This window comes from Ovis aries, chromosome 17 (genome assembly GCF_016772045.2).
Source record: "Ovis aries strain OAR_USU_Benz2616 breed Rambouillet chromosome 17, ARS-UI_Ramb_v3.0, whole genome shotgun sequence".
Lineage (NCBI taxonomy): Eukaryota > Metazoa > Chordata > Mammalia > Artiodactyla > Bovidae > Ovis > Ovis aries.
Genome location: NC_056070.1, coordinates 65,256,265 through 65,279,298, shown reverse-complemented (window position 1 = coordinate 65,279,298; position 23,034 = coordinate 65,256,265). Strand labels below are relative to the sequence as shown.

Here is a 23,034-nt window from a genome sequence, read left to right as displayed (position 1 = left end):
CAGTGTGGCATCCTAACCATTGGACCGCAGGGCAAGTTCCCTTTCATTTTCTCTCTCAACAATTTCAGCAGTGCCAAAGGGAGCGATTCTTCAGCCTATGAAGCAGAAGCATTTTCACAGACACCATCTTTATTTGACAAGAGACAGAGGGATCTGTCTCATTTTTCTCTCCTTCATAATAAGAGGCGCTCTTTGTTTGGAGGAGCCCTGCCTCTACAGAGGCTGGAAACCACTGTGCTTGCTCCACAAGTCTGAGTAAAGGATGCCAGGAAGATACCCGAGGAGCCCTGCCTAACGCCCTGATGTAATGGAAAGTCTCCAGGGCACTGCAGGGTTCGGAGGGTCATCTGAATTCTGCTAGGTTGACTCTGAAGATCTGATTGCACTCCCTCTAGAGTCTACACCTGTCCTGGGCTCAAGCTCTCAGTGATTCCAGTGGCTTCAAAGCCAGCAGCACAGAGCCTCGAGAGCCCTTCCCTGAGTCAGCAGAATCCAGCGCAATCTGCAGAGTCGGCATGGGCTTTGCTCCTGCCAGGAACTGACGGCCTCACCATATCCGTCTCAAGGGGCTCCGTCACAGCCGAGAGGGCTCAGAGCTCATTCCTTCCCCACTTCTCCTCCAGGAGCTGTATCCTCTCAGGTTTCAAAGTCTCACCTGAGAACCTGAGCAAGCGATGATGGGAACTCAGGGAAACTGAGGTCTCAACCAGGAAATCGTTCCCAGTGATGCTAGGGCCAGAGGGTCCCAGTGAAAGAAGAGGGCCAGGACTGAATCCACAGCCAAAAAAGTAAAAGTGTTAAGTCACCCAGTCGTGTCCAACTCTGTGTGACCCCACAGACTATAGCCCACCAGGCTCCTCTGTCCAGGGAATTTTCTGGGCAAGAATACTGGAGTGGGTAGCTGTTCCCCTTCTCCAGGGGATCTTCTCAACCCAGGGATCAAACCCATGGGCAGACGGATTCTTTATTATCTGAGCCACCAGGGAATCCACACCCAAGGGGGTAATTCCTACCACCAGTTTGCAAAAATGAAAACCAAGGCTCAGAGAGGTAAAATCACTTGTCCAAAATCACATAGCCAGGAGCTGGCAGACTTAGGATCCTAAACATGTGGACAAAGATACAGAATGTAATTTTAGTTGGTGCAGTGAGAAAGTCATTCCCACATCAATCCTGCTTGAAGTCCTCCAAGAAGGAAAGCTCTTCTGGTGCTAATATGCCTTTAACCTCTCAGACCCTTATTACGTCTCTTCTCAACAGTGAGAGAGCAGGCTTCAGGAAAGCCTTTGGTGGGAAACAGTACTTTTGTAAAAGAGTGGTATTCATTTCTACAACCATCTTCTGTTTATGCAAATGATCCTGACTTGCTCTTAGCTTGAAGTTTAAAAAGTGAGTTGATCTATGGGATCTCCCTGGTGGTCCAGCGGCTAGGACTCCATGCTCCCAATGCAGGGAATCCAGGTTCGATCCCTGGGTCAGGGAACTAGATCCTACATGCCGCAACTAAAGATCCCACGTGCTACAACTAAGACCAAGCATGGCCAAATGAAGAGATAAATAAATGTGTGTGTGTGTGTGTGTGTGTGTGTGTTTTTTAAAGCTGAGTTGATTTAAAGAAAACTAGTTAAGATACAATAGCACACAGATATGGGGCAAATCATAAAGGGGGATGGCAGGTGACTTGGGTTTGGAAGAAGCTGTCATAAAACTTGGGGAGAAGACTCATTGATTGATGGATCTAATGTCTCTCAAACTTGAGTATCTGTTTGAAAAAAGAGAAGAGATCTAAACTAGTTCCTCCCCCTCCCCTTAGCAGCACCCTCACCTCCCTTCTCTGCCAGGCTGCTGGAACCTCAGGCCTGGGAGAGGAGGGGGAAGATGGAACAGGATGGCACACATGGACACTGGCCCTTCTGAAATGGGATGGTTGCAACCTCCTCAGCTCTTTGCGGAAGTGCTTCTCAACTGTCCCCATGGACTCTCCCAGATGCCAAGCGGAAAGCTTGAGGTGCAAAGAAACGAGAGTATGGTTTAGAAGGGAAATGGTGGAGCAGCCAGAGGGGCCTAAACCCAGCATGTTGTCCTAACCGGGAACAGCATCATTCAGGTGAAGGCATGGTGACAGACAGCATCCACGTGCTCGAGGCTACAAGGAGCTCCCCGTGCAGAGGGCTCAGGTTCAGTCCCTAGTTGGGGAACCAGACCCCACGTGCTGCAACTAAGAGTTCCCCAGGCTGCAGCTAAAGAAGGGTGCAGCACCGCAACGGAAGGTCCCACGCGCTGCACATACATGAATGAATAAATAAATGTTAAGAACGAATCATCCCAAGCTAAATAAATGGCTGTCTGAAGCCACTAAGATTTGGCATGGTTTGTTACACAGTGTCACTTGTGGTAACAACTAACTGATACAGAGGATGAGACCAGTTTCACCAGCCTTGAACTTTCTGGGGACAGACCAGGCAGCTAGCGTGAGAATCTGTCCCTCTCCGGGTCTGGGTCAACTGGGGTATGAGGACGCACTCTTCAGCAGCAAACATTTCTTTCTTTCAAATCAAAGAGAAAATCCCCAAACACAGAGGCAAGAAATAACCCAGGTTCACACAATTCTGTTTATATATATTTTCTCTCTATATAGACACGACTCTTCAGTAAACAGTAATAAGATATGTTGGCAACACTGAGAAAAGGTGAGCACTCCATAGATAAAACGACTCCCACGCATTTGATTCGGGGACGCAAGGACACACACACAACGTACAGAGACCCAAACAAACACAGTAAGCCAAATAAATAAGCATTGTTTCAAATCACAACCACGACGTTCTCTGGAACACCACGAGAGAAGGCAGAGAAGACATCTTGTGCTGTACTTTCAGACCAGTCTGTCAAAAAATAAATACGAATCGGAAGGTCTAGGACCTGGGTCTTGCTAAAATAACATCCTCTGTAGTGAAGAGTTGAATGGCAAAATAAAACTCTTATCTAGAGGGAAATTTCATACATGATCACCCGTCTCGGGAAGGCAGAGGGCCAGAGCGGGGAGAAGAAACTTGCACAGAGCGCTCTTCGGAAGCGAGGTCCATCTCTCATCCATCCCACCCAGGACACCCCACTTGGGAGGAAGTTCTGATGCAGCCGAAAGTGCTGGGTCCAAGGGAAGCGCCTTCACAAGCACGCCAGGCAGGGACTGCTCCCCTTCCTGGTTTGCTCAGGATGGGAGGACTGATGCGGCCTCTCTGTCAAGGTTTCAGTGTGCTTGATGAGTCTCCTCTCCTCTTCAAAATCCTACCTGCCATTCTTGGGAAGAGCATCCTTCTGGGACTCTCTCTGTTTCTCCTGACTCTGGTCCGTTCTCTGAAGCAGAGAAGGGCTGGCACGATTGCTCTCCCGGGAGGACATGTAGGCAGGGTAAACTAGCTCACCTAGGGTCTGTTTAGGGGGTTGGTGACCCTTTGTGTGAAGACACGGAGGGGACCATTTCCAGGCTGGGCTGTGACCCGGATGCCAGTTCATTAGCTCATTTTTTTTTTTCCCCCAAGGAGAATACCCGCCACACCCTACCCTGGCCAACCTCTGTCCTCTTCTCTTCCCTTTGTCCTGAGTAAGCAAGGGCACTTAAGGAAATGCCAGCCTCCTTGAACAAGTGGCTTGCACCAACACACACCTTCCAAGCTTCTGGAACTCCGGACCCAATGTAGGAAGGAGAGGCGAGGTCCTCCCCAGGATGAGAGGAAGGGGATGTGGGCTCTGCCCTGCCCGGAGCAAGGGCTCTGAGCAGGACCATAAAGAGGCCTGTCTCAAGCTTACAGACCCTTCTCACAGCCTTTTGTTGAAAGAAGAAAAAAGTCTCTCCCAGGGCCAGGGTGAGGAGGAAAAGATGAGAAAACACAACTGAAATCCCCGCTCCCAGGAGAGATGTGCAGAGGACCCCATGTGCCTTTTCTGAATGGGGGAGTCTCAGGACACAGGTGGCTCAGATACAAAGAAAGTGGGAAGGGAGAAACACTTGCAGTCCCTCCTCCAAGCCAGTGGCTCTCAAACGGGGGGCTACCTGGCAATGTCTGGAGAAGTTCTGGATGTCATAAGGTGGGGGGGGGGGGTGGGGCCCGGGGGGCGGAGGGCGCTACTGGCATCTAGCAGGGAGAGGCCAGAGATGCTGCTCAACCCCCGACAGGGTTGAGGGCACAGGGCAGCATCCTTCATAGAAGAATTGAGCAGCAGAGCAGTGATCTGCTCCCAGCCACACTCTGGAACATCTCCAAAGGCCCCTTCAGAGCTCAGAGGCAGCCCCAGACCTCTCCTATACCCGTTTCCGAAAAGTTCCCAACCCAAGTCTCATCGGACAAGACAGCTTGGAGGGATGGGAGCGAAAGGGGAGGAGACCTTGCTGGAGACCACGAACAGAGATGCTCCTCTGCCCACCAACAACCCCCAACTCCCGCCAGGGAGAAATCCCAGGCTTGGGCGATCTTTGGTCAAACAAGAAAACGTAAGGCTGAACCGCAGGGGCAACCCCTCCACCCCACCTGCCCAGCGGCCAAAGTTGGGGTGATTTCTCTTTGCACAGAAGTCCATGCTCGGGAACAGACGTCAGGACCTCGCTCCCCGGGCGGCTGGGAGGAGAAGCAGGCGGGACAGGCGGGTGGGTGGGCGGTGACGCGGCCCTCACTTGTTCTCAATCAGGGTCTGCACCTTGTACACGAGGTCCCGGGCCAGCTTCAGGACCTGTTTTGTGTTGTGTCGCTCGGCCATCTCTGCAAGAGCGGAAGGCAGAATCACATGAGCCTTCTCTTTGTCTATCCTTGGGCCACACTTCCAGCAGAGACCCTGAGAGGTCTCTGGGGCACCCCCATCCCCATCATCAACTGGCATCACCCCCAGAGTGGCTCTGGAAGCACAGACTTTGGGGACGGCCTGTGACTCCAGATCTCAGTTTCCTCATCTGTGAAATGGGAACCATAACAGCACCTACTTCACGAGGTTACTGTGAGATCAAACGGGATGAAGTGTGTTTGTTTAAAAACTGTGTGTCTGTGTGTGTTTAAAAAATGTTCGGTCTTCTCACCATCCTCCTACAGACACAATGACTGGGCACCTTTTAAGAAAGCAATGTTGGGCACACGGTGGATGCTTCAAAGCAGAGAGGAAAGGAAGCAACAGGAGGAGATGGGAAGGGGAGGGGAGAAAGCACAAATAGCCATTTTTGTCAGGAATAACACTCAATGATCAGCTCTTTGAAAAATAAAAATCCTAAATTTAGACATTTGTCATAAAGAAATCACCCAGTAGGAGAGAAAGACACTAAGACCATGGTTCCCAAATTGGGTGCCGAGAGTCCCACTGTGAACTCATGGCAGTTTGGGGGGAAATACAGCGATCCTCCACATGTGTTGAACACCGCATAAACTGCTAACGGGAGTGAGTGAGTTTGCAATTTGCGCTCCTATCAATGGCTTTAAAGCTTTGCAAAAAAACCAAGTTTTCAGCAAGCAGTCGCCATGATAAAAGTATCATGTAAAATCACTGTGGAAAAGGAAGTGAAGGCGGTGAGTTCAAACTGGTTCCAAAATCTGAGCAGTTGGGCAAAGTCCAACAGGTGAGCACACCCATTAGAAACTACTTGTTTAAATATCAGATCAGTTCAGTTCAGTTCAGTTCAGTTCAGTCGCTCAGTCGTGTCCGACTCTTTGCGACCCCATGAATCGCAGCATGCCAGGCCTCCCTGTCCATCACCAACTCCCAGAGTTCACTCAGACTCACGTATAAAACATATTTTTTTCTTTTGACTTCCATGTGCTATTTTTTCAAATGGCTACTAAGTTGTTAGGATAGATATACTTATTAGGTGGTTTGGACTTAATTATTCAATAGTCACTGAATAGTCTGGGATGCCATGAAAATTTCACAGAGATGCTAGAGGCGCTATGAACTAAGAAAGTTTGAGAACCTCCACGCTAAGATATGAATTACTTTGAGTTTTCAGGTACAACCTCAAACCAAAACCAATGTAGATGTTAAACTAGAAAGGATGGTTCAGTAAGTTATGAACAGGTGCTTGAGGTATATTCTGCTTTCTCAAAAATTATTATATGGAAAATGGTTTTAAAAATATCAAGTGGAAAAAAGCCTAGATGCAACTGGATTCTGTGATGGTTGTTGTTTAGTCGCTAAGTCGTGTCCAGCTCTTTGCAACCCCATGGACTGCAGCCCACCAGGCTTCTCTGTCCATGGGATTTCCCAGGCAAGAATACTGGAGTGGGTTGCCATTTCCTTCTTGAGGGGATCTTCCCGACCCAGGGATTGTCTCTGGGTGTCTCCTGCATTGGCAGGTAGATTCTCTATAGCTTAGCCACCATATACATAAGTTTGGAAAAGACGGAATGAAAAAATAAACATTTTTAAATGAACCTGTTAAGTGCAACATGGTTTTCTGGGTCGGATCCTAGAGCAGAAAAAGGACATTGGTTAAAAACCAAATGAAATCAAGTAAGTCTAGTTTAGTTGATAGTACTATATCAGCATTAATTTCTTTGTTGTGATACATGTATGAGGATCAGGTAACATATTAATATTAGCAGCTGCTGCGTTACAGGTACAGGAAACTCTCTGTACTATCTTTGAAATTTTTTCTAATAATAATTTTAATTATGATATATTATTTAAATATAAAATATATTAATAATAATAACTAACAGTGTTTCCAGTGTAAGGTCATCACTGGTGGCTTTTTTCTTTTTTTTGCTTTATCCAAAACCTTCTTTAGTTTAAGGAGATGTTTTAATAGTGATAATAGCAACAGCTTCTTTTTTTTTTTTTTAACAGCTTCTATTCAAAGCAACAGTTGTGAGCCAAGTGCCACGTGACTGATGGCCCTGACATCCCTGTGGTCTCATTTAATCCTCCTGACATCTCTGTGATGGAGGTGTCAGTACCATTTTATTCCCAAGGAATCTGAAGCCCGGAGATGTGAAGTCACTTGCCCAAGGTCACACACCTCCCGGGTGGCAAGACTGTGCCTTTTTCATGCCACCTTCCTGTGTCTGCTTTCCCTCCACACGTCAGCCCTCTGAAGCAGACACCCTCCGTCCTGTTCCCAGGTGAGGAAGCAGATGTTTAGAGAAAGGGGAAGCGACATGTCTATGGCACAGCTCGCTCCCAGCAGAGACAAGATCGGCCCCTGAGCCTGATGTCAACACCTAGGCCCCTTCGGCCAGATCCCTGAGAGAAACACACGTGGAGCACTCAGCATTACAAGATGTCAACTCATCCACTGGGAAATAGCCACCGGAGGTGGGCAGAAGCCTCCTCTGTCCCCTTCATCTTGAATCAATCTCAGGGACTCTGCATCCATCCCTCTCCAGGACCCAGGAAGGGGCCCTCCAGAAGCCTGCCCCCTTCGGATGAGACCCTGATTATGTGGGTACCGTTAAAAAATTTGATGATGTCTGTGAAATCCATGTTGTTCTCCAAGATGATGTCACGGTAGACCTCCACCAGCGCCAGCGCGATGAACAGGACGTAGTGGGCGGATGAGACGTGTTTGGCTGCCCAGATGGTCTCCCAGACGGAGAAGACGTCGTCATAGATGAGTTCTGCCAAGACACCAACAGACACGCATGCCCAGGGAGAGTCCCCCACGGAGCTCACAGCGCTGCCCTCCCTCGAGAAGGGGCCCAGGCCAGCCGTGCTCTGTGCTTCTGTCCTGGGGCAGCAGACAGAGCTCAGGCCAGGACGTGGGAGACCTGGGCACTGTCATTTGACAGCAGCCTCAGTTTCCCCTTTCTGTGGAATAGGCTGGGCACACTAGGGGGGTTGCATGTTTCCAGCTCCGATACCCTGTGAGTGGAAGAGCTGCGCATGTGCAGATTTAGTTTTCCTTGATCTGTCCCTGCCCTGACCCTGGGCCGGTGTCCTGCTCTCTGCCTGCACCCTCCAGCTCCTCGAGCACCCGAGGGGTACCTCCCCTTCCCCCTGCACCCAGGCAGAGTCGGCTGCTGCTTCTGGGTCTAGTAAAGAGAGATGACAGAGTAAGGATGAAGAGTAAGGCTTCCTGTGTCCAATAAAAATCAGTCTGAATCCTGGCTCCATCGCTTATGAGCAAGGTGACCTTGGGCCAGTTACTTCCCCTCCATGAGCCCTTCCTTTTCCACATCTGAAAGCGTGGTGATGTTCGTGGCGGAGGTTGCCAGCTCTTTCTCCAGGGGAGTCTTCCCGACCCAGGAATCAGACCTGAGTCTCCAGCATCGATAGGCAGATTCTTTACCACTGAGTCACCAGGGAACTTCGCATGGTGTGATACCAGTAGTAATAAAGGACTGAAGAGACTTTCCTGGTGGCCTAGTGGTTAGGAGTCTGCTTTGCGATGCAGGGGACACAGATTCAACCCCTGTTTGGGGAACTAAGATCCCACAAGCTCTTGCACTGCAATGAGGAGCCTGCGCACTGCAACAAAAGATCCCACGTGTCGCAACTAAGACTCAAAACAGTCATATAAACAGATACAGAAATAAATATTTTTAAAAAATAAAGGGCTGAGGAAATAATACATAGAAATGGCTCAGCACATTGCCTGGCCCTTAATAAACACTTTTATACAGGTTAGGGGATTCCCAGGTGGCTCAGTGATAAAGAATCAGTCTGCCAATGCAGGAGACTCAGGAGACCCGGGTTGGATCCCTGGGTCAGGAAAATCCCCTAGAGGAGGAAATGGCACCCCACTCCAGTATTCTTGCTGGGAAAATCCCGTGGACAGAGGAGCCTGGTGGGCTACAGTCCCTGGGGTCACAGAGAGTTGGACACGACTGGACAATTGCGCACATATGTATGCACAGAGGTTAAATATTATTACCAGCATTATCCCAAATTGGTATGATAGCAATGCACTGTGTCAGACATCATTTCTCAGTCACATGGGAAAGATACTCCACGGGCTTCAGAGTTCTTGGCCTCTGATAAGCCGCTTAACAGAATGATAGGGAACTGGGCTTGGGTAGAGAGATGGGGGCTCAGATCCTGGCTCTATTATGGCTAGGTCTGAATTTAGTTCTTCTCAGCCTTAGTTTCCTCATCTGTAAAATGGGGATTGTGACAACACCTACTACACAGCGTCTCTGCAAGATAAGGTAGGTAAATTGTAGTCAGAACTCAACAAATAGGTGTTACTCTCGTCCAGTGGCTTTGCCCCAACACTTCCCAGCCTCACTGCTGTGGTATCTTGTCCCCCTGGGATTCTGCTACAAAGAGTCTGGGAACAAGGTCCCAGTTGGAAGTGTGTACCTCGCTTGAAATCCAGCAGGAACCAGCGGTAGCAGAAGTAGAAATGAGTGTAGTCCCCGTTCTGATGCATCAACTCGAAGAGCTCTGAGTCCAGGATCTGTCAGAGGAAGAAAGAAAGGCATCAAGCCTCCCCGGCAAAGGCTGGGCCAGGGGGGACAGTCGAATCAATGACGCTACGTCCCCATACCAGGCACCGCACAGCCCTTAACAACCGGGTGGAGTTTAAAAATGGCCAAAGAATCTGAAGTGGAAATCAGTCTGACGCAACCTAAGCCAGTCTTTCTCTAAAGAAGATATGCAAATAACCAATATGCACAGGAACCATGCTTACCATCATTAGTAATTAGGAAAATGCCATAACGAGCTACTATTTCATGCCCACTAGGGTGGCTATAATAAAAGTGACAGACAACAAAGGGCGGGGAGGATGTCGAGAAACTGGAACCCTCGTGTGTTGCTGGTGGGAATGTGAAATGGTGCAGCTGCAGTTTTACTTGTAGGTGTATCCCCAACAAAAATGAAAACCTACGTCCACATAGAGACTTACACATGAATGTACACAATGGCGTTCTTCATAATAGCCAAAAGGTGTAAACACCCCAAGTATCCATCAGAGGACGAATGGGTGCATAAAATTGGTCTATCCGTGCAATGGAATATTCAGCAGTAGAAGGAATGGCGTATCAATACGTGCTGCAACAGGGACAGGCCTTGTCAACATTATGCTAAGGGGAAAAAGCCAGACACGAAAAGCCACGTATTGTGTGACTCTGTTTACGTGAAACGTCCAGAACAGGTAAATCTACAGAGACAGAAAGTAGGCTAGTGGCCGCCAGGAGCAGGGGAGAGGGGTTGCTGTCAGCGGTGCTGGTGTTTGTCGTTGTTTAGCTGCTAAGTCATGTCTAACTCTTTGGCGATTGAATGGACCCGCCAGGCTTCTCCGTCTCTGGGACTTCCCAGGCAAGAATACTGGGAAGTGAAACTCGCTCAGTTGTATTCGACTCTTTGCGACCCCGTGGACTATATAGTTCATGGGATTCTCCCAGTAAGAATACTGGAGTGGGTAGCCGTTCCCTTCTCCAGGGGATCATTCCAACCCAGGGAACGAACCCAGGTCTCCCGCATTGCAGGCGGATTCTTTACCAGCTAACCCTAACCCTAACCCAGGGATCAACTCTGAGTCTCCTATGTTGGTAGGTGGATTCTCTACCACTGAGCCATCAGGGAAGCTCAGGGGATAGAGATTCTTTTTCAGGGTGATGAAAGTGTTCTGAAATTAGATAGTGATGATGATTTCACACCTGTGACTATTCTAAAAACCAATGAATCAAACATTTTTTAAAAGCAAATTTTACAATATATGAATTTATCTCAATAAAGCTCTGCACGTGTGTCTGTGTGTGTGACAGAAAGAGAGAGAGAGAAATATACTCAAATATTTCTTTGCAGTCTGGAGGAGGAAATGGCAACCCACTCCAGTAGTCTTGCCTGGGAAATCCCATGGATAGTGGAGCCTGGCGGGCTACAGTCCGTGGGGTCGCAAAGAGTTGGACACTACTTAGCGACAAAACCACCACCATTTCTCTGCAGAAAAGGACCAAGACCCTCAGTGTCCTGTTAAGGGCAAGGACCGTGTCTTGTTCATCATTGTAGCCACAGTGCCTGGGCCAAGTAAATGCTCAGTAAGAATGAATCCAGTGGAGCTGACTTGAGCTACTGAATAAAGGTTAAGTTGAATTGAATTTTTCAGTTTAACTCAACTGGGCTGAGTGAAGTAGGACTGAGTTACTGAGTTAATTTAAACAAGGAGTGGCTATTAAGTTGGTCTGTGGTCCATTGTGTTGAGCTGGAATAAATGTTATGGAGAAGCACAAGGTCACACCTGGATTAGCGACCTCATGTTGGCAAAGTGTGTGTCCATGGCGCCCCCATGGGGGAAGTTCTGATTCATCCTCTTCATGAGCTCGGTGAAGCAGCTGAAGGCGAGGGCCTCTGGGGAAAGAGTACAGGAGAAAGAGTCAACTCTGCCACTGCCCGAGGCCCCAAAGTGATGGTCCGAGGGTCTGAGCCAGTTCATTAAGTCCACAGGCAAATAAGAAACGTAAGGAAGTGGAGCATATGGATGCGCACCATTTCAAGGGATGCTCGCCAATCTTTCATTATGTACTTCCCACCCGAGAGGTGTTGAAATAGAGCATCCTTTCTTTTAGGAAACAATGGTGACAGCAAATGCTCTGTTTTAAAGATCCCTATTTGCTCTAATAAAAAGTTGACAATATTTGGTCCCCAACGTCTTGAACAAAATTCTGCGGGGCTCATGAAATTCTCATGTCTGAGAACCACTGCATTAAAATAACAATTGTCAATACTGGAAGGGTGTTTGCAGGTGTTATGCAAAGGTAGGGTCAGATAACTTTGGGAAATGCTACATAGAGAGTGACTATACATACGAAGGAAAAAAACAGGCTCTGAGCGCTTCAGTAATTTAAAAGATCTATGTTGGGAATTGCCTGGCGGTCCAGTGGTTCGGGCTCCACGCTTTCCCCACTGAGGGCGTGGGTTCAGCCCCTGCTCCCGTGGCCAGGACTCCACACTTGCACCAGTGAGGGTGTGGATTCACTCCCTGGTTGGGGAACCGCTAAGATCCTGCAAGCTGCATGGCACAGCCAAAAAAAAAAAAAAAAAATCCGTTTCATACTGTTCAACCCAGTGTTTAAAGAATAATTTGAAAACAGTACCTATTTTCTCTTAACGCCAAGTAGCTTTAGAGAAAGTTATGAGAAGGTTACCCAAGTCACCACAGAATCTTGTTCATTTTCTTTATTTTTCAGAACAGTTTAGATTTACAGAAAAACTGAAAAGAGTGTAGAGTTTCCATATACCTCACACCTAGTTCCCCCCATTACTGACATCTCCCATTAATAGGTACATTTGTTACAATTAATGACCTACTTATGATACATAATTAACTCAAGCCCATAATTTTTTTTACCTTTTGGCCTTTGCCGTTCCAAGAACTCATCTAAGAACTACATTATATACAGCTGTCATCTCTCCTTCGGCTCCTCTTGGCTATAGCTGTGACTCAGACCTTCTTTGTTGTTGGTGACCCTGATGGTTATGAAGAGTGCAGACCAGGTGTTCTACGGGATGCGTCTCTACTGGAATTTGTCTGGTGTTTTTCTCATGATAAGATTGGGGTTATGGGTTATTGTGAGAAAGACCACGTGGGTAAGGTGCCGCTTACATCATGTCACATCAAGGGGGTACAGTTTTGATGTGACTGAGGACAGCGGATGACCTTGGCCACCTGCCAGAGGAGGTGTCTTCTCCACTGCAGAGCTTCTCTTTCGCCTCCCACCCTCTTCTGCAGGGAACTTTCTGGAAAGAAGTCACTATGCTCAGCTCTAAGAGTTGGGAGTTATACTTCTCATTTTTAAACAGTTTTATTGAGGCTTGCCCACCGTGCGAATTCACTCTTAAAATTCACTCTTTTAAATGTACTGGGTTGGCCAAAAAGTTTGCTTGGGTTTTTCTGTACAATGTTCTGTATGACGTTACAGAAAAATCCGGGCAAAATTCTTGGCCAACCCAACACAATTCAGTGGTTTTAGAATAGTCAGAGTTGCAAACCATCATCTCTATCTAATCTCGGGACATTTTCATCACCCCCAAAAGGCACTACATATCGGCAGGCGTCACCTATTTTCCTCTCCTCACAGTGCCTGTCAACCATGAGTCTATTTTCCGTCTCTACAGATTTGCCCTTTCTGGAAGCAACCTTACCATGATGTTGCTAATGTGCCCAGCTTCTCAAATGTTCCTGAAGCCAGTTTTCGTACCTTACTGGTTTCCTCATTAATACACTGAATAAAATCTTTGTTCACTTTATTTGTATGTGAGAGTCATGTAACCTTTTTAAAATTACATTTTATCGGTTCTGAAGGTCATCCACTGAGCTGTTTGAGGGGATTAATCCAGTGGAGACAAATTAAGTCCACTTGCCTGCACATCTTTCCTTGGTTTCTGAAGTGAGTTTTGGGTGGCAACAGAGCTTGAACTTTTCTAGCCCTCTAGTTCTTTTTTTTTTTTTTTCTATTGATATTATATACTTGTTTTTATTTCCAGTTTGTATACCTTCAACAAATTAATCTGACTTGGCGATAGCAATGGTTGGGGATTTGCTTTTATAGTTAACTATCTGGTGAGTTCTGTTGGGTGTATAATGAAAGTCTGTTCTCCGTTGGGTGAGAAATAACAAAGAATCCAATTTTATGGTCTTTTTTCTTTTTTGCTTTGTTTCCTTTTGGGGGATCTGTTTGTCTATTTGCAATCTCAGATCAATTAAGAATCACATGCTCACTGGAAGAAAATTGACTCAATTTTTGTGTTTCGGGCTCACTACATTCAGCAACATTTTAAAGTTTTTGGTGTACAAATCTTGTACTTCTGTTAAATTTATTCATAAATATTTTACTCTTCTAGAGGCTACTGCAAATGGAATTGCTTTTCTGTTCTCATTTTTAGATTGTTCATTGCAATAGTATAGAAATATAACTGACTTCTGCATAAGTCCTATATCCTACAACCTTGCTGAACTTATTAGTTCTAATACTTTTTTGACTCCTTAGGATTTTCTGTATGCAAGATCATGCCATCTGCAAATATAGATGGTTTTATTTCCTTTCCAATCTGGATGTCTTTATTCCTTTTTCTTTAGTAATTGTTCAGGATAGAGCCTTTTGTGGCAGAAGTGGACATCTTTGTCATACTCTTGATCTTAGGTGAGAGGTATTCAGAATTTTGTTGACATTACTTTGTCAACAAAGGTCCGTCTAGTCAAGGCTATGGTTTTTCCAGTGCGCATGTATGGATATGAGAGTTGGACTATAAAGAAAGCTGAGCGCCAAAGAATTGATGCTTTTGAACTGTGGTGTTGGAGAGGACTCTTGCAAGTCCCTTGGACTGCAAGGAAATCCAACCAGTCCATCCTAAAGGAGATCAGTCCTAGGTGTTCATTGGAAGGACTGATGTTGAAGCTGAAACTTCAATACTTTGGCCACCTGATGCGAAGAGCTGATTCATTTGAAAAGACCCTGATGCTGGGAAAGATTGAGGGCAGGAGGAGAAGGGGACAATAGAGGATGAGATGGTTGGATGGCATCACCGACTCAATGGACATGGGTTTGGGTGGACTCAGGGAGTTGGTGATGGACAGAGAGGCCTGGCGTGCTGCAGTTCATGGGGTCACAAAGAGTTGGACACAAATGAGTGACTGAACTGAACTGATTCAGAATTTCATCACTGAGTATTAGTTGTGGGTTTTTCAGAGATGTCTTTTATCATGTTGAGTAAGTTCTCTTTTGTTCTGAGTTTGCTGAATTTTTTTTTTTTATGAAAGGCTGTTGAATTTTGTCTGATGACATGATCATGTGACCTTCCTCCTTTATTCCATGAATGTAGTGAATTGCACTGATTGAATTTCATATATTGAGTCAGCCTTGCATTCCTGGGATAAATCCCATTTGATCACAATATATAATCCTTTTAATATCCTGATGGATTCAGTTTGCTAGTGTTTTCTTGAGGATTTTTACCTTGATTTCATAAAGGATATTGGTCTGTGATTTTCTTTTCTTGTGATGTCTTTGTCTGGTATTGCTATCCAGGTACCAATAGGGCCTCATATAAGGACTGCACCATAGGATGAGTTGAGAAGCGTTCCCTCCTCTTCTATGTTTTAGAAGAGTTTATGAAGTGTTGGTATTCATTTTTTATAAAGTGTTTGGTAGCATTCACCAGTGAAGCCATCTGGGCCTGAGATTTCCTTTGTTTTCATTCATGTTTATATAACCAGTGGCTAGCAAGAGCTTGGATGGGTGTCAGGCACCTGGAAATAAGTGTTGGTCAATGTAGAATAAAAGAACTTTTTATTTCACCAAGACCTTGATGTGTTCACTGGACAGGTCTTCTGAACCCTGGCACTGCCTCAGTTTATGGGGTTGGAAAGTGAGGTTATCCTTTCTTCTCTGTCATGAGAAGGAAGCCACATCCCCAGGCCGAGGGCAGGGAGGGTACACTCACCATCATCCAGGATGACCAGCAGTGGGGCCAGGAGGTCACACATGCCCTGGACATAGCCGACCTCAATGTGCTGCCAGATGTAGCTGCAAGAGACACACAGGACGGCCAGTGATAGCGCCCACAGTCTGCCTCTCCAAACCCACTCCTTCTTTCCTCTCACCCTGCTTTGGCCCCCATCTCTCACCTGGATCAACTTCCTCAACCGCCCGCCTATTCTCCCATCCTGTCTCACTCTCTCCAAGCAGCCTACGCAGTCACCAGGATGACCTTCTTAAAGCTCAGGAACCTTTACAGGCTCTTCACTGCCTCACCGGGCAATGTCCAGACTCCTTCACTGGGGGTGCCAGGCATCTATTGCTTCCTCCCAATCCCCCTTCACAGTCTCACACTTCTCAGGACTTCTTCCCTTCCCGCTGCACTGAGGTACTTACCTCTGTACAAACAAAGCACACATTCACGCGCCTGTGTTTCTGCCTGAGCTGTTCCCTCTGCCTGGCATTCTCATCTGCTTCTTAATAATCATGACTACTGTTTACTGAGCATTCACTGTATGCTCTGTCCACTATATATGTATTTATCACTGAATTCTCAAACTAATCATATGGAAAAGCTACTATCATTATCGCAGTTCACAAATAACGGGAATAAAGCACAGAGAATTAAGTGACATGTGCCGAGTCACACACCTCATAATGAACAGCAGAGAAAGGATTTGAATCCAGGCAGGGGGCCTCACTCCATTGCGTGTGCTCCCCAGCGCCCGCACCTGCGCCACCCATTACCCATCTCCGACAGACAGCCCCGCCCCCGCGCCAACGGCCCCGCCCCCGGTCCCCGACAGCCCCGCCCCCCGCCCCGGCCACCTGCACATGATGTTCCGCAGCTTCTCCAGGTTGGCGGGCGTGAAGTACCAGTAGTTGCGGTCACACCTCTGCACGTCCTTCTCGATGCGGTGCAGGTTCACCGTGTACAGGTCCAGGAGCTCTGGCTGCGGGCCCCCAGGAGGGGAGGGAAAGAACAGTCACACCCAGCTCCTCACAGGGAAGGAAAGAACAGTCACACCCCAGCTCCTCAGAGGGGAGGAAAGAAGTCACACCCAGCTCCTCAGAGGGGAGGAAGAACAGTCACACCCTAGCTCCTCACAGGGGAGGAAGAACAGTCACACCCCAGCTCCTCAGAGGGGAGGAAAGAAGTCACACCCCAGCTCCTCACAGGGGAGGGAAAGAACAGTCATACCCAGCTCCTCACAGGGGAGGAAAGAACAGTCACACCCCAGCTCCTCAGAGGGGAGGAAGAACAGTCACACCCCAGCTCCTCAGAGGGGAGGAAGAACAGTCACATCCCAGCTCCTCAGAGGGGAGGAAGAACAGTCACACCCCAGCTCCTCAGAGGGGAGGAAGAACAGTCACACCCCAGCTCCTCAGAGGGGAGGAAGAACAGTCACACCCCAGCTCCTCAGAGGGGAGGAAGAACAGTCACACCCCAGCTCCTCAGAGGGGAGGAAGAACAGTAACACCCCAGCTCCTCAGAGGGGAGGAAAGAAGTCACACCCCAGCTCCTCACAGGGGAGGGAAAGAACAGTCATACCCAGCTCCTCACAGGGGAGGAAAGAACAGTCACACCCCAGCTCCTCAGAGGGGAAGAAGAATAGTCATACCCCAGCTCCTCAGAGGGGAGGAAGAACAGTCACACCCCAGCTCCTCACAGGGGAGGGAAAGAACAGTCACACACAGCTCCTCAGAGGGGAGGAAGAACAGTCACACCCCAGCTCCTCACAGGGGAGGGAAAGAACAGTCACACCCAGCTCCTCACAGGGGAGGGAAAGAACAGTCACACCCCAGCTCCTCACAGGGGAGGGAAAGAACAGTCACACCCAGCTCCTCACAGGAGAGGGAAAGAACAGTCACACCCCAGCTCCTCACAGGGGAGTGGAAGAACTTTTACCTCACAGGGGAGGGAAAGAACTTTTATACCCCAGCTCCTCACAGGAGAGGGAAAGAACAGTCACACCCCAGCTCCTCACAGGGGAGGGAAAGAACTGTTCCACCCCAGCTCCTCACAGGGAAGGAAAGAATAGTTACACCACAGCTCCTCACAGGGGAGGAAAGAAGTCACACCCAGCTCCTCAGAGGGGCACTCTTCCAGAGTCTCTCTCTCTCCTCCTCCTAGCCCTGTTCTGCCATCACTGAGAAAACTTCCTCTATGTGGACCAGTCAGATGTCTGACTTTATTTTCTGTTGATGCTGTTTCCTGAGAAGGCCTCTTTCATTTTGTCTGATGAAAATTCTCTTTACTTTTTTCTCACAATCCTATGAGGTATATAGAATTATTATCCTCATTTTATATAAGAAGAAAGTAAGATCAAGTTATATATATATGTATATGTGTGTGTGTGTGTGTATATATATATATATATATATATGCTACAATATACATGTAACATGGAGAAGGCAACGGCACCCCACTCCAGTACTCTTGCCTGGAAAATCCCATGGACGAGGAGCCTGGTAGCCTGCAGTCCATGGGGTCGCGAAGAGTCGGACATGACCAAGCGACTTCACTTTGACTTTTCACTTTCATGCATTGGAGAAGGAAATGGCAACCCACTCCAGTATTCTTGCCTAGAGAATCCCAGGGATGGGGGAGCCTGGTGGGCTGCTTGCTATCTATGGGGTCGCACAGAGTCGGACACGACTGAAGCAACTTAGCAGCAGTAGCACCAGCATAAATGTAACAAACCAATTAAAAAAACAAATGAAAACACTTTTAGGAAAAACAAATTTTTTTGCAGGAAAACATGCAATTTAATATGCATTATATTGCTATAATGATATAAACAAAGATCAATCATTTAACTAAAATTATTGTGACTATAGTGGATGGATGGGGAGTGGGATGGTTTCACTCATGTGGTAAGGGTGTGCAGGTAGGGAAGGAAGAAGACTGAAACCTCTTCCTCCATAATGGGGAGTCAACAGGCAATATCTAAATGAAGAAAAGCAAAAAAATATCAAGCAGTAGCAATACAAGTATATTATTTACAGACATGAGGGTAAACACCAGATAATTTGGGCGGAATAAGTCATTACTACTGCCTCGGGTGATGAAATTCCAGTTGAGCTGTTTCAAATCCTGAAAGATGATGCTGTGAGAGTGCTGTACTCAATATGCCAGCAAATTTGGAAAACTCAGCAGTGGCCATAGGACTGGAAAAGGTCAATTTTTATTCCAATCCCAAAGAAAGGCAATGCCAAAGAATGCTCAAACTACCACACAATTGCACTCATCTCACACACTAGTAAAATAATGCTTAAAATTCTCCAAGCCAGTTTTCAGTAATACGTGAACCGTGAACTTGAGATGTTCAAGCTGGTTTTAGAAAAGGCAGAGGAACCAGAGATCAAATTGCCAACATCTGCTGGATCATGGAAAAAGCAAGAGAGTTCCAGAAAAACATCTATTTCTGCTTTATTGACTATGCCAAAGCCTTTGACTGTGTGGATCACAATAAACTGTGGAAAACTCTGAAAGAGATGGGAATACCAGACCACCTGACCTGCCTCTTGAGAAACCTATATGCAGGTCAGGAAGCAACAGTTAGAACTAGACATGGAACAACAGACTGGTTCCAACAGGAAAAGGAGTACATCAAAGCTGTATATTGTCACCCTGCTTATTTAACTTATATGCAGAGTACATCATGAGAAATGCTGGGCTGGAGGAAGCACAAGCTGGAATCAAGATTGCCGGGAGAAATATCAATAACCTCAGATATGCAGATGACACCACCTTTATGGCAGAAAGTGAAGAGGAACTAAAAAGACTCTTGATGAAAGTGAAAGAGGAGAGTGAAAAAGTTGGCCTAAAGCTCAACATTCAGAAAACGAAGATCACGGCATCTGGTGCCATCACTTCATGGCAAATAGATGGGGAAATAGTGGAAACAGTGGCTGACTTTAAATTTTTTTGGGCTCCAAAACCACTCCAGATGGTGATTGCAGCCATGAAATTAAAAGAGGCTTACTCCTTGGAAGGAAAGTTATGACCAACCTAGACAGCATATTGAAAAGCAGAGACATTACATTGCCAACAAAGGTCTGTCTAGTCAAGGCTATGGTTTTCCCAGTGGTCATGTATGGATGTGAGAGTTGGACTATACAGAAAGGTGAGCACCGAAGAATTGATGATTTTGAACTGTGGTGTTGGAGAAGACTCTTGAGAGTCCCTTGGACTGAAAGGAGATCCAACCAGTCCATCCTAAAGGAAATCAGTCCTGAGTATTCATTGGAAGGACTGATGCTGAAGCTGAAACTCCAATACTTTGGCCACCTGATGTGAAGAGCTGACTCATTTGAAAAGACCCTGATGCTGGGAAAGATTGAGGGCAGGTAGAGAAGGGGACAACAGAGGATGAAATGGGTGGATGGCATCACCAACTCAATGGACATGGGTTTGGGTGGACTCAGGGAGTTGGTGATGGACAGGGAGGCCTGGCATGCTGTGGTTCATGGGGTCGCAAAGAGTCGGACATGACTGAGTAACTGAACTGAACTGAACTGCCTCGGGGGAAAGGCAGAGTTGGGCCAGACAACTTTAGGTTTTTGGATCCAGCCTAGTCTGACTGACTCTTTGCGACAGAAATGACAAATTCTTTGAAAGAAAATGGATGTAGGGGCTTCCCTAGTGATTCAATGGTTATAACTCCTCACTTCCACTGCATGGGGCATGAGTTTGGTCCCTGGTCAGGGAACTAAGATCGCCAAACCATGCTGCAAGGCCAAAAAAGTTAAAAAAGAAAGAAAGTGAAGTCGCTGAGTTGTGTCCAACTCTGCGACCCCATGGACTGTAGCCCACCAGGCTCCTCTGTCCATGGGATTTTCCAGGCAAGAATACTGAAGTGGGTAGCCATTCCCTTCTCCAGGGGATGTTCCCAATTCAGGGATTGAACCTGGGTCTCTGCCTGCATTGCAGGCAGAATCTTTACTGTCTGAGCCACCCGGGAAGCCCCCCAAACAAAACAGGTACATGATCCTTGTCTCAGAAAACCTTTTCAGTTGACATTCTTTCCTCTGGGTTTTTATGGCAAGAAAGTAAAATATTTAAGAGATACTGGACATGAGTGTAAACCAAGATGTGCCTAAGCTTGGATTTGAACCCAGCACTGTTTGTCTGCAAAGCCTGTGTTCTTTAAGTATTAAATTATCTTCTCTTCCAAATGGGTTTCTACAGTGAACCCTCCATGATGGGGAAAAGGCAATGAAACAGAAGTGGTTCTGGATAACAGAGGCTTGCCACCCTCCCGTGGCTGCAGAAAATGGAGTGGAGGAGAATCCTGGTGACTTACGGAGTAGGTGACGCCGCTGGAAGAGACGGGGGACGCCTCACTGTTGGCCGAGGTAGTCACGGCCAGAGAAGCGAGCGCGGGGAAGAGACTCTCCATCTCAGGCTCCTCTGAGAGGTTGTCCTCACTGTCCACCTGGCTCTGCTTTTCCGCCTCGCTGCCCCTCCAGCCTTCCATCGTGGGGCCCTCCTTTTCGGGCAGAGCCACGTCCAGGCTGCCAGTGATGGACATGAACTCGTCCATGCTCTCGTTGGCCAGGAGGTCACTCTCCAGGCTGTCCTGCACGGCCAGCTCCTCACGAGTGGCCTCGTCCCGGGAGGTGGTGGCCTCACTGCTCTGCCCGTCATCCATGCTGCTGTCCCTGGGTCGAAGCACCAGGGGGGCGGCGCGGTGGGCATCCATGACGCTGTCTTCCGTGCTCAGGCTGGGTTCTGAGTGCTCCGAGAGGCCCGAGGAGAAGTTGTGGGAGGAGGGATGGCCTGAGTCTGGGGAGCAGGTGCCGTTCACCAGGTTCCCATTGGGGATCTTGGTCGGTTTCTCTTCCAGCCTGCCTTCTGCCTCCACCTGCTCTGCCTCGTCCACAGACTCAAAGACCTGCAGACAAGGTGCACAAAGGCAGATGAGATAGGATGTCTGTCATGGTGCTGCTTCCAGCTCCAAGCTGAACAGCCATCCACAGGGGGCTGGTTCAGATATGGAACATGCATGCTGGGGACACTACACAGTCAGTAAAAAGATGGAGGCAGAACAAGGTGGGACATATTCTCCCATTTGTAGAAAATTTAAAACTACTCTGTATGCAGGAACAGGCATAGAAAAATCCAGAAAGAAACAGGGAGCATTGCAGTTGGCTCCGAGGAAGAAAATCTTTCATCACACAAAATCATGTGCACAAAAATTTCTTAAGTTAACTAATTAAAGGAACAGGCTTAAAAAATATCCATGTAATTAACCATGATGGATCAATTTTCAAGAACACTTAGATGAATATGAAATATTATGGAAAAGTCTCCAGGATATATATCCAAGATTTATTTGTGGTTTAGGCCATATCCCATCAATGCAGACTGTATAAGATCATGTCACAAGGTCACTGAAGTATTTCTTTGGTGTGGTTATAGCACCCACTTGATTTACTATTAATTTCATGTGCTTCTGGTTTTAAAATGATTTAATTTCAATTAAATTGCTTTCAGTCATGTTAAAACAAAACAAAACACTTTCCTAACTCCAAAGTCAAAACTAGAAAACAAAGTATATTCAGAGAAGATGGCAATGTTATTCCTAGGGAGGGCATGTGGGGATCAGGGATGGGCAAAACCAAATTTAGTTTTCTCTGCAATATTTTTTTAATAGGCAGAAGAGATTCATGAATTACTTGTGCAGGCAAAACTTCAATTTTTAATGGAAGTATAAAAAGCTAAAACAGAAATCTTAAGTGACCTGAAGATGAGGGACTTCTGATCCCATTATTCTGGGCTGGAGGGAGGCGGATGGGTGGAGAGGGGGTGGGGGCTCTGGAAGGTCACCTGTGTGCTGCTGCTGGAGTCGCTCTGCAGGCGGATGTTCTGGCGGCCGGAACTGCAGCTCTGGGAGGACTGAGAGGAAAGGGGGCAGGAAGGAGCTCAGGTGAGGCTGCATCTAGGCTCAGGGTCCCTGCGCTGAGCTCAGGATGGAGTGCTAGGCTGGGAGTCAGAAAGTGTGGTCTTGTCTCTATTCCTGACATGAGCAAGTCCCCTCTCAAGGCCTCCGCTTCCCATCTGTCAAATAAAACTGGGTGGCGGGGGGCTCATCTCTCCTCCCTAGAGCCCCTTTGGAGGCTACACAAACCACAGGACCTCCACCTCCCACCTGCAACCAGAGAATGCCACTTCTAAATGCTCTGCACGCGAGACTCCAAACTCAAAGGACTGGCTGTATTAATGGCCATTCTCTGCTCCTTTCCTGTACACATGCTTTTAGTCCTGTAGCTTCTAGCTTCTGTCCCCTCTGAAGCTAAGCTAGGCCATGGGACTGCTGCAGCCAGTGGGATGTTGGCAAACTCAACAGGGCAGACACATAGAAAATGCTTGCGCATTTCTGCTTTTTCTTGTAAAGATCTGCTTTCACTGTGAGAAGGTGGCCAGGCTAGTCTGCTGGAGGATGGACGTGAGGGGCAGGGCTGAGTCACCCCAAACGTGTGAACCCAACAAAGAACAACAAACCTTTCAACTGAGCTTCAGCTGACCACAGACTCAGGAGTGAAAAAGAAACAGTTATTGTTGGATGTCACTGACTTTTGGGGGTTGTTTGTTACACAGTTTTAGGGTGGCAATTGATGACTGATACAT

The 23,034-nt window shown here is 47.3% G+C and overlaps 1 protein-coding gene across 4 annotated transcripts in view; it reads right to left on the bottom strand.

The window, feature by feature from the left end:
* Positions 1 to 2,598: 2,598 nt before the first annotated feature.
* Positions 2,599 to 23,034, bottom strand: part of SGSM1 (small G protein signaling modulator 1) — a 76,064-nt gene continuing 55,628 nt past the window's right edge. For all 4 annotated transcript variants that reach the window (XM_042234738.1, XM_027956666.2, XM_027956667.2 and 1 more), the window contains 8 exons: positions 22,234 to 22,302; positions 20,708 to 21,298; positions 16,227 to 16,351; positions 15,364 to 15,446; positions 11,162 to 11,271; positions 9,280 to 9,376; positions 7,428 to 7,595; positions 2,599 to 4,757 (listed from right to left, as the gene is read on the bottom strand). In XM_042234738.1, the coding sequence (XP_042090672.1) occupies positions 4,669 to 4,757; positions 7,428 to 7,595; positions 9,280 to 9,376; positions 11,162 to 11,271; positions 15,364 to 15,446; positions 16,227 to 16,351; positions 20,708 to 21,298; positions 22,234 to 22,302 (1,332 nt within the window). In that variant the 3' untranslated portion in view covers positions 2,599 to 4,668. The remainder of the gene's footprint in view (positions 4,758 to 7,427; positions 7,596 to 9,279; positions 9,377 to 11,161; positions 11,272 to 15,363; positions 15,447 to 16,226; positions 16,352 to 20,707; positions 21,299 to 22,233; positions 22,303 to 23,034) is intronic.